Source organism: Triticum aestivum, chromosome 7D, assembly GCF_018294505.1.
Source record: "Triticum aestivum cultivar Chinese Spring chromosome 7D, IWGSC CS RefSeq v2.1, whole genome shotgun sequence".
NCBI lineage: Eukaryota > Viridiplantae > Streptophyta > Magnoliopsida > Poales > Poaceae > Triticum > Triticum aestivum.
In genome coordinates this window covers 72,796,434-72,808,575 of record NC_057814.1, presented here as the reverse complement: position 1 = coordinate 72,808,575, position 12,142 = coordinate 72,796,434, and the positions used below count along the sequence as shown (strand labels likewise).

Below are 12,142 nucleotides of genomic sequence, written 5' to 3'. Positions count from 1 at the left end.
CTCAACAACTAAGATAAACAACATTAAGATAGAGAAACATACAAATCATGAGGAAAAATCATTCAAAAACAAAGCCACCGGAAGGAAAACAATTTATAATTCCATACTATCAGAAATAACATTGACCAATGAGCATTACAGAGTATTCACCCATAGCGCTGGCTAATCATGGTATGAATGTTTCTCACTTACCTGGCTCTAGCATAACAAAGTAGTCCATATGTGACGGAATTCCATCACAAGTCTAAAAACTATACTAGCCCCACAATCACAAATGTATTTTTCATGTAACATATATTTATGTACTCATATCAAGAAGTTAGATAGTTGCAACATGTGTTATATGTTACATGATAGAAAATATAGATCTCCTTGCAGATTATCAGTCACATAGTAATTCAAGAGAGTAATTTTCCCCAACCATACCAATTTTATTATTCTAGAGGCATAATACACGAGGTAGCTCCAAACACACATAGTCACACGATATAAAGAGAACTGAAAACAAATAGTACAGGTTTTAGGATAGGTACACCCATCCTTCAAACCCACACCTTGATTGAAATGAAAGATACACATGGTGCCACTGCACGGCCTCTCATTGAGTAAATCATCATTGATCTCATCAGTATTTCTTGCAGCAACAATTATCGACCGCATGACAGCCGCCCAACAATTTTGCAAGAGCTGCTGTACCAGACTGAGTCTGCATAAAGTGAAATGAAATAACGTTAATGTCATATACAACTCACATGTGTACCTTCTAATATAAGTACTGGCCAGTGTTACTAAATTACTTTTTATGTGATGCTAGAAATTGCAGGTTCAGTTTAAAATACACTTTCTTCTATGAAATGCGACTCACGATCCAAGAAAAATCTTGATTGATTACACCACATTCTTTAACGACAACATTTTAGCCATATCCATTATCAATATAAATGAAATGCATGAAACTTTATCCTAATAGAGTACGGGAGCAACCCTTAGTTAAATTACGGGCTATGAAACTCAAAATTTTGTTCAAACTTGAATAATAGTTGAAAGTAAGGGAAATATTTACACACGAAGCTTCACTTGTACTTACAGCTTGTGGATAATTTGGGGTGTATATTAGATGAATATCAAGCTCTCTAATACCGTCCTCGATGTTAGAGGCAGGGTCCATTTTGTACTTTATAGTACCATGCGCCTTAGTAAATTCTCCAGTCCCTCCAATAACGGACCACTGTCCATCACTTTGCTCAGTTAAAGTCCCCATCACCTGAAGTGTAGATCCAGCAAACCTTCACATGGAGGGCATATCAAATATCATCAGAATGTTAGAGATGTATGGAAGATTTAACAATGATCAAACTTACTATGTGATGAAGTATAAACTCTACAATATCTTCCCTTATTAGTTCCTCTACATACTAACCTCATTGATTTGTTGTGAAAATATAGTATTATTTAGATGCATGGATGGGATGCTAGCGCCTAGAAATGCATATCTCGTTTTCTATATGATGCGTGGTGTTAAATCACCATAGACAATTTGCGTATGCATTATATAGTAAAGTGTGTTCCTAGACATTAGTAATCTCATGTGTTCGCAACATTTCTCATGATTTTAGTGGATGTGCACGATGTGTGTGTGTATGTGTCTGTGTGTCTTACCAATTAATATGTGTGTATGTGGTAGTTGCTTGCTTCGTTGTGTACCATTGTGATCTAAAAGTTCAATCACATGTACATGTTTCATTAATAGCTATCATATAGTAGATATTTATTTGTATTTTTGTCAGGAGTTTCTAACATATACGAAATGGTAAAGAATAAAACATCAGATAAGAATTACTAAACCAATAAATTATTATATGTACAAATAATGTATTCTAATGTAAGCAAAAATTGCACGTAATTTATTGAGTCGGGAGAGAACATAAAAAGAATTACCTTCCACTCTGAAAAACTATGTTTTGCGAGATGTACCAACCGTTAGCATTGGTTCTACTCGCCTGTATATGTGTGCCTTGTGCGCGCGCAATAATAGTATCACTGGGATTCACTGTATTGGTTAGGGTCCAATCATGGATGAGGGTTGTGCCAAAACCAAGAGGATAACCTGGGGTTAAGACAAATTCTTCATTGCGGTTTGGGCGGTTTGGACCAGCAACAAATTGGTGCAGGTACAGGTGCAAGCTAAGCCCATTTTGGCATGGATGGTCACAGTATGGGTGAGGGGTGTCGGCGAGGGCTAGAAATGCTGGCATTGCAATGACGAGCAACAACAAAATTCCCGATGGACCGGCCATGGCAGGAAGTGCTAAGGACGAGGAGAAAAAGGCAGATGAGCTAGTAGAGGGGAAGTGGATGTGTGTGGACGAATGAACGGTATAAGGTATCTATTTATAGAATCGTAGGAGTGCCTTCAAGTGGACTTCAATCTATGCCTTGGACATGAGATCTTTACGCTCGCACATATTCATTCTCGTTTTTTGGAACCCTTTAATATTAAAAATTAGACAGAGACTAAAGCTTTAGGAAAGTTAAAAAACGGAATAATGGTACTAACACTCGCAGTGACGGTAGCATTGGACCGTATCAAGTTTTCAGTATTTGGATTCGTACGTAAATAGAATTTTTATTGTGTTTTCTAATAGGATGTTGAATCCACACATTTTGGTTTTGTTTCCTTCATTGGTTGCCTCACGTAGAATGATTTACCCAACCGCGAGGCATGTGCTGCGTACACTACTTTGTATTTTATGTTTTGGATGTCGCTCGCACACCTAAGGCCCATATGTCCATATAACATAAGAGCTAATTGGTTTGTATACATGAGCAGCAACACAACCCGTGTAGTGCTCTCCAGCAGTCTAGGAAAGCCAATATAACAATGTAATCCAAGGGGAAAACCGAAGTACAAATATGACGTTTGGAATGGTTAGTGTCCTTAGAGGGATGAAACAATGCATGGTGTTAATATGTCTAAATGTGTACCTTTTACCTTCATGATGGTTTATCTTGAAAACTTCTTAAATAGTATTTAAAGCGATGTCGCAAAGTCAAGCACTTAGACAAGTTAAGCATTTAATGGCCATTATGAGGTTCGGTGATTTAGATCTACAAATTAGGAGCCACTTGTTAAAGGTGAGCAACTCATACTGCAATCGAATCCTAGGTGTTCCACTTAACTATAAAATATAACGTCTAGAGAACCTGCATAATTCTATTAAAAGTGACTCTCAAGTCAAGCCCTTAAGCAAGTTTTGCATTTAATGTCCATGTTATGAAGTCTACAGATCTAGATCCCCTATTTAGAAGTCAAATATTCATGTTACAGCTACTCATACTACAACTGACTATTTCTCTAGCTAATGTTAACCAAAGAATCATTATAAAAGATCATTAATTGCTTTCCGAGCCCTAGTTCATATGCCAAATGAACACTAAATTCAAGAAAATAGTCAAGTGATTGAGGTGTCTGCATAATTCATGGAGAATTGACATCCTAACTGCTCTCCAACAAGCAAGCATATTTGAGCTTCAATGTTTGTTTATAGCTCCTCGGATGTCATTTTGCCACAATGTTTTCCAAACGCCTAGTACACTTGAAAATCTTTGATGCCAAAATTCTGGTTTTTTAATTCTTCAAATATAATGTTCATGTGGGAGCATATGTACTCGTATTTACAAAATCCATGCTCTATAAGAGATTTCATATTCGTACTTTATTTGACCTCGAGTTACCAACCTAAGCTAGTACATACTGACCTAGAGTGACTAACTACGTTGACACTCCTACTGGTTGGGAGTTCATGGCATACTTGAAGCAACTAATCATACTCCCCTCGACAAATAAAACAAAAGGAAAAATCAAGCCATGTGATATATTGTTGTACAATAACGGTTGGTAAATTTATATGTGAAGACAAAAATCATATAATGGAGAATTAGAAGTAAAAAGTGCATGTCAACCATTACATGCATATTCCATACCTAAGGTTATATTATAGTCTTAGTATTAGGATCCGTTATATTTGCAATAGGTTCGAAATAATAATGGAGTATTGTAGTGTCTTTGTTGTGCTATTAGACTGTTACATCCTATTTTCAACAATTTGAGGCATGTTAAAAACATTTCATATTGTGTTCATAACCTGCACACACAAAATTGCGTCTTGATTTACTAAAGGAGAGGTACATTGAAACATTACATCACTAGTATTTCTTATGACAATCCATCATGCTCAACGCCCTCACTAGAGGAAAAATGTAGCTATTAATGGCCATGTTAAGTTAGGTGATCTAGATCTTCAATTAACGAGCTTGTCGCCTTGTTGGTCATGCTAAGTAGCTCATTCTATAAGTAACATGGACCTATAATTTATGTGACTAATCAAAACCACTTTATACTGTCCCTTAAGTTGACTCTCTATTTGTTTTGACCATCATGCATGTCCAATAAAAATATATCATAATACATTGAATGGACAATCCAAAAAGGTTTTCAAATGCAAACAATGATCATTAAAAAGGTACACAAGGGACTAGGTGGCCAGCAGGCATTCCCTTACATGTAACAATAAAGTGCTAACCATCTTAACCTATTTAATGAGCATAAATGTGCACTATATCTGGATCTCGAGTACGTAGTTTGGAACTTGAAGTTGTAGGTGTGAGTTCCTGCGACCACTCATTTTTTCACTATCTTACAGGCCGAAAAAACAAATTCCTAATTATATATGTGTTGGGGAACGTAGTAATTTCAAAAAAATTCCTACGCACACGCAAGATCATGGTGATGCATAGCAACGAGAGGGGAGAGTGTTGCCACGTACCCTCGTAGACCGAAAGCGGAAGCGTTAACACAACGCGGTTGATGTAGTCGTACGTCTTCACGATCCGACCGATCAAGTACCGAACGCACGACACCTCCGAGTTCAGCACACGTTCAGCTCGATGACGTCCCTCGAACTCCGATCCAGCCGAGTGTTGAGGGGGAGTTTCGTCAGCACAACGGCGTGGTGACAATGTTGATGTTCTACCGACGCAGGGCTTCGTCTAAGCACCGCTATGATATTATCGAGGTGTAATATGATGGAGGGGGCACCGCACACGGCTAAGAGATCAATGATCAATTGTTGTGTCTCTGGGGTGCCCCCCTACCCCCGTATATAAAGGATGGAGGAGGGGAGGCCGGCCAGCCCCTGGGGCGCGCCAAAAAGGTGGAGTCCTACTAGGATTCCCTAGTCCTAGTAGGATTCCTCCTCCCAAATGGAATAGGAAAAAGGGAAGGGAAAAAGAGAAGAAAGGAAGGGGGCGCCCCCCTTCCCTAGTCCAATTCGGACCAGACCATTGGGAGGGGCGCGGCCACCTTTTGAGGCCTTTCTCTCCTTTCCCGTATGGCCCATTAAGGCCCAATACGAATTACCGTAACTCTCCGGTACTCCGAAAAATACCCGAATTACTCGGAACCTTTCCGATGTCCGAATATAGTCGTCCAATATATCGATCTTTACGTCTCGACCATTTCGAGACTCCTCGTCATGTCCCCGATCTCATCCGGGACTCCGAACTCCTTCGGTACATCAAAACTCATAAACTCATAATATAACTGTCATCGTAACGTTAAGCGTGCGGACCCTACGGGTTCGAGAACTATGTAGACATGACCGAGACACCTCTCCGGTCAATAACCAATAGCGGAACCTGGATGCTCATATTGGTTCCCACATATTCTACGAAGATCTTTATCGGTCAGACCGCATAACAACATACGTTGTTCCCTTTGTCATCGGTATGTTACTTGCCCGAGATTCGATCGTCGGTATCTCGATACCTAGTTCAATCTCGTTACCGGCAAGTCTCTTTACTCGTTGCGTAATGCATCATTCATAACTAACTCATTAGTTACATTGCTTGCAAGGCTTATAGTGATGTGCATTACCGAGAGGGCCCAGAGATACCTCTCCGACAATCGGAGTGACAAATCCTAATCTCGAAATACGCCAACCCAACAAGTACCTTCGGAGACACCTGTAGAGCACCTTTATAATCACCCAGTTACGTTGTGACGTTTGATAGCACGCAAAGTGTTCCTCCGGTAAACGGGAGTTGCATAATCTCATAGTCAAGGAACATGTATAAGTCATGAAGAAAGCAATAGCAACATACTAAACGATCGTGTGCTAAGCTAACGGAATGGGTCATGTCAATCACATCATTCTCCTAATGATGTGATCCCGTTAATCAAATGACAACTCATGTCTATGGCTAGGAAACATAACCATCTTTGATTAACGAGCTAGTCAAGTAAAGGCATACTAGTGACACTCTGTTTGTCTATGTATTCACACATGTATCAAGTTTCCGGTTAATACAATTCTAGCATGAATAATAAACATTTATCATGATATAAGGAAATAAATAATAACTTTATTATTGCCTCTAGGGCATATTTCCTTCAATATGTGCATTGCCTACTATTCTCCATCTATAAAGTTACATGTCGACATGAACCAGTGTGTTTCAGCTACACGTACACAATAGAGCATCTTGGCAGCTTCGAAAGTTCTATTTAAATTGACGTTGCATGGTCTCCCACTTAGAATAGTATATCTACTAATGTCCATGCTCAATTAGGTGATCTAGATCTCTAATTAAGGATCTTGTTGGTCGTGCTGGGTAGCTAATGCTACAAGTAATATGCATCTATTATTTGTGTGACTAATCAAAACCATGTAGCACTTTCCCTTAAGTTGACTCTCTATCTAATTTGAGCATCATGGATGTCCAATAAAAATAACATAAATACATTGAATAAACAAACAAAAAAGTGTTTTCAAATACCTACAACGCTCATTAAAAAGTACATATGTACATCTCAGTATTGTAATCAAGATATTGCAAAATAATTATTTTGTACAACACAGAGATAGTAAGTAAAAATGAAGACTATTAAATTGACAAACTGCCTCTTTGTCGTGTAAAATTCCTGTGATGCATAACGCTCTTGTTAGAATTCATAGACAATTCACCAACTTATTTCAAGATTCTACCAACTTTACCAAGTGATTGCATCCTAAGCAGATATTCATATATATTTTGCACCAAAAAGGTTTACAGTGTAAAAGAAGTGACATCATGTAGTGACATCATGTCACCAACGATAATTCTGGTTTGCTCACGTCAACACTATGATCATGTATATCCCTAATTACGTATCGAGTAAAGCTCACAAATACTAAATTAATTGATGGTTGATAAATTTGCAGGGCATCTTCTTTGTCGGGTGGTGGTGTTTTCACCAATGAAGGTCATTTTCTTATGTAGTATCATATTTAAACACACATAAACAAGCAAACAAACAAAAAATGTAGACAAGGGAATAGGTGGCCGGCATCAATTCACTTTGCCCGTAACAAGAAATTGCTAAGCACCTTGAACTATTATGAGCATAAATGTGAATATATTCGGATCTACTTTGAAACTCAAAGGATCTAGTTTGAAAATAAACTTGTAGGTGTGAGGTCCTGCACCAACTCTTTCTAGGATTTTTCACTGTCTTACAGGTTAGAAAACCCAATTCATAATGATATATGCTGCATTCCCTACTTCGTTCCATGATTTACTAAAGGAGAGGTACATTGAAAAATTACATCACTAGTACTTCTCATGATAATCCGTCATGCTCAACGCCGTGACTAGAGAACAATGTACATACTAATGGCCATGTTAAGTTAGGTGATCTAGATCTTCAATTAAGGAGCTTGTCGCCTTGTTGGTCATGCTGAGTAGCTCATTCTATAACTAACATGGATCTGTAATTTCTGTGACTAATCAAACCAATATATATTGTCCCTTAAGTTGCCTCTCTATTTGTTTTTACCATCATGCATGTCCAATAAATATAATACTTAATACATAGAATGGACAATGGAAAAAAGGATTTCAAATGCAAACAATGATCATTAAAAAGGTACACAAGGGACTAGGTGGCGAGCCGGCATTCACTTTGCATGTAACAATAAGGTGCTAGCCATCTTGACCTATTTAATGAGCATAAATGTGCACTATATCCGGATCTCGAGTAGGCAGTTTGAAACTTGAAGATGTAGGTGTGAGTTCCTGCGACCACTCTCTTTTTTCACTATCTTATCGGCCACAAAAAACAATTCATAACTGCATATGTTGCATTGCCGACATGTCGACATGAACTAGTGTGTTTCAGCTACACGTACATAATAGAGCATCTTGGCAGCTTCGAAAGTTCTACTTAAATTGACGTCGCATAGTCTCCCACCTAGAATAGTATATCTACTAATGTCCACACTAAGTTAGGTGATGTAGATCTCAAATTAGGGATCTTGTTGGTCATTGTGAGTAGTTAACGCTACAAGTAACATGCATCTATAATTTGTGTGACTAATCAAAACCACGTAGCACTACCCCTTAAGTTGACTCTCTATCTATTTTGACCATTATAAATATCCAATAAAAATAATAGAAATACATTAAATGGACAAACAAAAATGGGTTTAGAATACCTACAATGCTCATTAAAAATTACATATGTACATCCCACTATTGTAATTGAGCATACTACAAAATAATTATTTTGTACAACACAGAAATCTAAGTAAAAAAGATGACTATTAATTTGATGAGCCCCCTCTTTATCGTGTAAAATTCTTGTGATGCATAACGCTCTTGTTAGAATTCGTAGACAATTCAAATATTCATTTGGAGCTTCTACCAATGTTACCAAGTAATTGCATCCTAAGGAGATATTGAAATATTTTTGCACCTAAAAGAGTTACAATGTATCCACTTATTCATTCCCTCCACTATATCCGGATCTTGAGGAATGAGAAAATTTTCAGCGGTGAGAGGCCTCCTTTTGCCTCTTGGCTATCAATTTTGTACATGGTATCTCTCTCTTTCACATAAAGTTAAGGATTCTAAGAGACCAAACTCTTGGCCTGGATTAATAATCTCCTTTCTTGCTAGATAAGTTGGTAGGCTTTTGTGACTTTGACTCCCCTACCTCCCCCTCCTATTATGTACATATTTTCTACTTCATCTATACCTACTAAACAAGAAGGTGCGTTTCTATGAATATTTGGTCTGTTCGCCGTATATAATTATTTTCTCCCATACCTATCTAAGGTGGTACTAAAAGTTTTTTCTCTCTACGCATAAATAAATTATTGCTTTGGGACTCCAAACCGTGCAGTCAAGCGGCCTGCTCCGCATTTTTTCCTTCGATTGGGGCACAGAGAGTCAGTCCCCTACATTGGCCAAGGGGCCTACTCCTCATCTTTTTTTCTTCGATTGGTCCGCAGGATACAATAAATGCACAACAATAAATTAGCGTTCTCTTTCTAGCCTACGGTCCGAGTAGGCCGACTTATATTACATAACGCATGTTGCGTTGGGCCTCTGCTGGGCCTGAAAAAAGACCAACAACTCAGTAAGTCAGCTCTACTATTATCATTAAATAGTACTACCTCACCCCTTAGAATGAAAACCACCAATTCGTATACGTCTTGGAGTTGCCTATTACCGATCAACTCAATAAGTCGGCTTGGGAATCGGTATAGAAGCGGAGAATGAGGATGACGAAGCGAGAAGAATAGAACGAGTCCCGCTAAAGGAAGAATGAATGTGCCTTCCTACGCAGGCTAATTTAGAAGCTCGCTGTCCGGCGTACTAGAGGAGCTCTCCAAGGGAGACAAGGTACATGAGACGCATAGCAATGTCTCCCATTGAAATGCACTGACATTTGCTAGTATTGAGTAAAGGACGATGGGGATGTTGCTATTGACGGTGTCCTGGACTAGGGGGTACTCACCGCGTCGTCTCCCGATCGGGCCGATGACCCCCATAGCGGTTCACTCATGGGCCACTTCAGGCAGCCCATGCCGTATACAAGGAAGACTCCACAAGACTTGGCGCCCAAGACGAGGACTCTCCTAAATCCTAGGCCTCCGATACATTATATAAGCCGAGGCTAGGCTAGTCGATGGATCATCACAACATCTCATATTCATTAGAACAATCTTGTGGTAGATACATGTACTCTATACTACACCCCATATGAATACAAAGCAGGACGTAGGGTGTTATATCTTCGAGAGAGCCCGAACCTACGTAAAATCATGTGTCTGTGTTACCATCGCTCCAAGACGCCTAGCATAGGACCCCTACTACGAGATATGCCGGATTTGACACCGACATTGGTGCTTTCATTGAGAGCCTGCTGGCAGTCGCCGCGGTGCGATGGGAATTTGGATCGTCTCCGGCGCGATCTACGTGTCAGAACCGAGCTTTATTGTCGATGTCAGCGTCTTCGTCGCCGGCTCGACTGGTCACCTTGGCTGGACCAAGAACTACGCTCCGCCTCAGATCGCCATGTTCGGACGAGGGCCTTCATCAACGTCAACTTCGATCTCTGTCAAGATCATGGAGGAATCATCCATGGAGCTCGGGAGCTCAACGTCAACATTGCCCTCGAGTGACCATGCTGTTTTTCTAGACAGCGAACTTGTATCCGCCGCCACCGCCTCCTTGAGTGTCGCTTTGACAATTGCTTTGGTGGAATTTTGCGGAATTGAGCCTACAACAACCTTGTAAAATTTCATCGCGTTTCGATGGAGGAATCTCCCACGATCTCCGATATACCGGAGCCCTGTTGAATCTGGATAGGAATCTGGACGAGTTTGGGGCGTGGAGTCCAGCATCTAGCTCGGACGTCAATAGGAAGATCCAACCGTTGATCCTTTATGCGAATACAAATCCGACCCAAGTTCATCGTTCTTCATGAACGGGATATTGGACATCCTTTTTTGAAGGAATTTATTTCTAGGGTATTGTGTGTTGTTGTCAAACAAGTGCCCACAAATTTTGAGTCTTTTCCGAGGCGATCTTCATCGTCGTGCCGATGTAAAACCGGCCCGACCACGTTGCTCCACAGCTGCCGACCTGCGCCAGCATCGACTGCTTCGTCAGTCCATCGAGCCGACGACAATTACCTCGGATCATCACCTCGGCAAGCCGACCAATAGTTCGGCACCATGAAGGACAAATAATCATCAAGACAAGATGGTAGCCCATGGATTACACCAGTCGGGCGTGCCAGCATCGCCGTGCGGTCACTTCTCAAGCCGGCATTAACCACGTCACAAGTTCCGACCTGCATTGTCATCGCTAAACCATTGCTTCTTTGAGCCGATAACCAACCATACCGAACTGCTTCGACACCTCGGCTGGCATAGGGGCTGCAATGTCACCTTACCGACATGCTCTGTCACCTCAGCTGGACCGGGGGCTTTGCCATCTCTTCATCAAACCTACTCCAGTGACTTCGACGTCACCGGCCAACCAGCTTCGTCGGCTTGGCTGGATCAGGGACTTCGGCATCACCAACCGACCAGCTTCATCAGCTCGGCTGGACCGGGGGCTTCTCCTCAACACGTCGACCGCGCTACATCGCCACTTCGTCAAGCCAAGCTATTTGCTCGGACACCTCGGGATCGGCTTGGGGGCTAGGACCTTGGCCAGGCTGAGGACTACCTCTTCATCCTGTCACAAGCCCGGACCACGTCATCAACACCGAGCACATTAACTAGCTAAGTCGCTTTCATGCTCAAATTCCCTAAATTCTTAATTTTCTGTTCGGTTCGACCAAGCATTATATTTATGTTAAAATCTGTTGTTAAAAACGAGGTTCGTTAAAAATCACTTTTCTTTGCCCATGTTGACTGGGGGCTCTTAAATTTACACGAGCCATTTTATTATGAATGGTTTTCTTCTCAGTCGTTGCAAAGTCTTTTTCTACCACTCGTTTTTCGACTCGAGTGTATGGTCAATAGCCGGATAGCCTGGCTTCTCTCTAAAGCCGCTCGAGTTTAGTTCGCTAAAGTAGCCCCAGAGAAGCACTCCGCCTTCGGGATAGGGAGGTTGAAGCTGAAGGCTGACCTACTTGAAGTTTAGAGATCGGATGTGTCATGTTAAAGCACGACACAAGAAAAAAAATTAAGACCAATTTCGGATTGGCACAAAAAAGTTAATTTAGTTCGGACGTAAAGTTTTTTTGTGATTTTTTTGGGTTTTCCAAGCTTATGGCACTTTTAACCTATTTGCGTGTCTCCAG

The 12,142-nt window shown here is 40.6% G+C and overlaps 1 protein-coding gene across 1 annotated transcript; it reads right to left on the bottom strand.

Moving 5' to 3' along the window:
* Nucleotides 1–496: 496 nt before the first annotated feature.
* On the bottom strand, nt 497–2,341 carry LOC123164383 (dirigent protein 12-like). Its single transcript, XM_044581825.1, has 3 exons — nt 1,939–2,341; nt 1,088–1,286; nt 497–706 (listed from the first exon to the last, which is right to left on the bottom strand). The coding sequence occupies exons 1-3, from the start codon at nt 2,295–2,297 to the stop codon at nt 626–628; spliced, it is 639 nt and encodes a 212-aa protein (XP_044437760.1). The 5' UTR covers nt 2,298–2,341; the 3' UTR covers nt 497–625.
* Between the last annotated feature and the right edge of the window lie 9,801 nt (nt 2,342–12,142).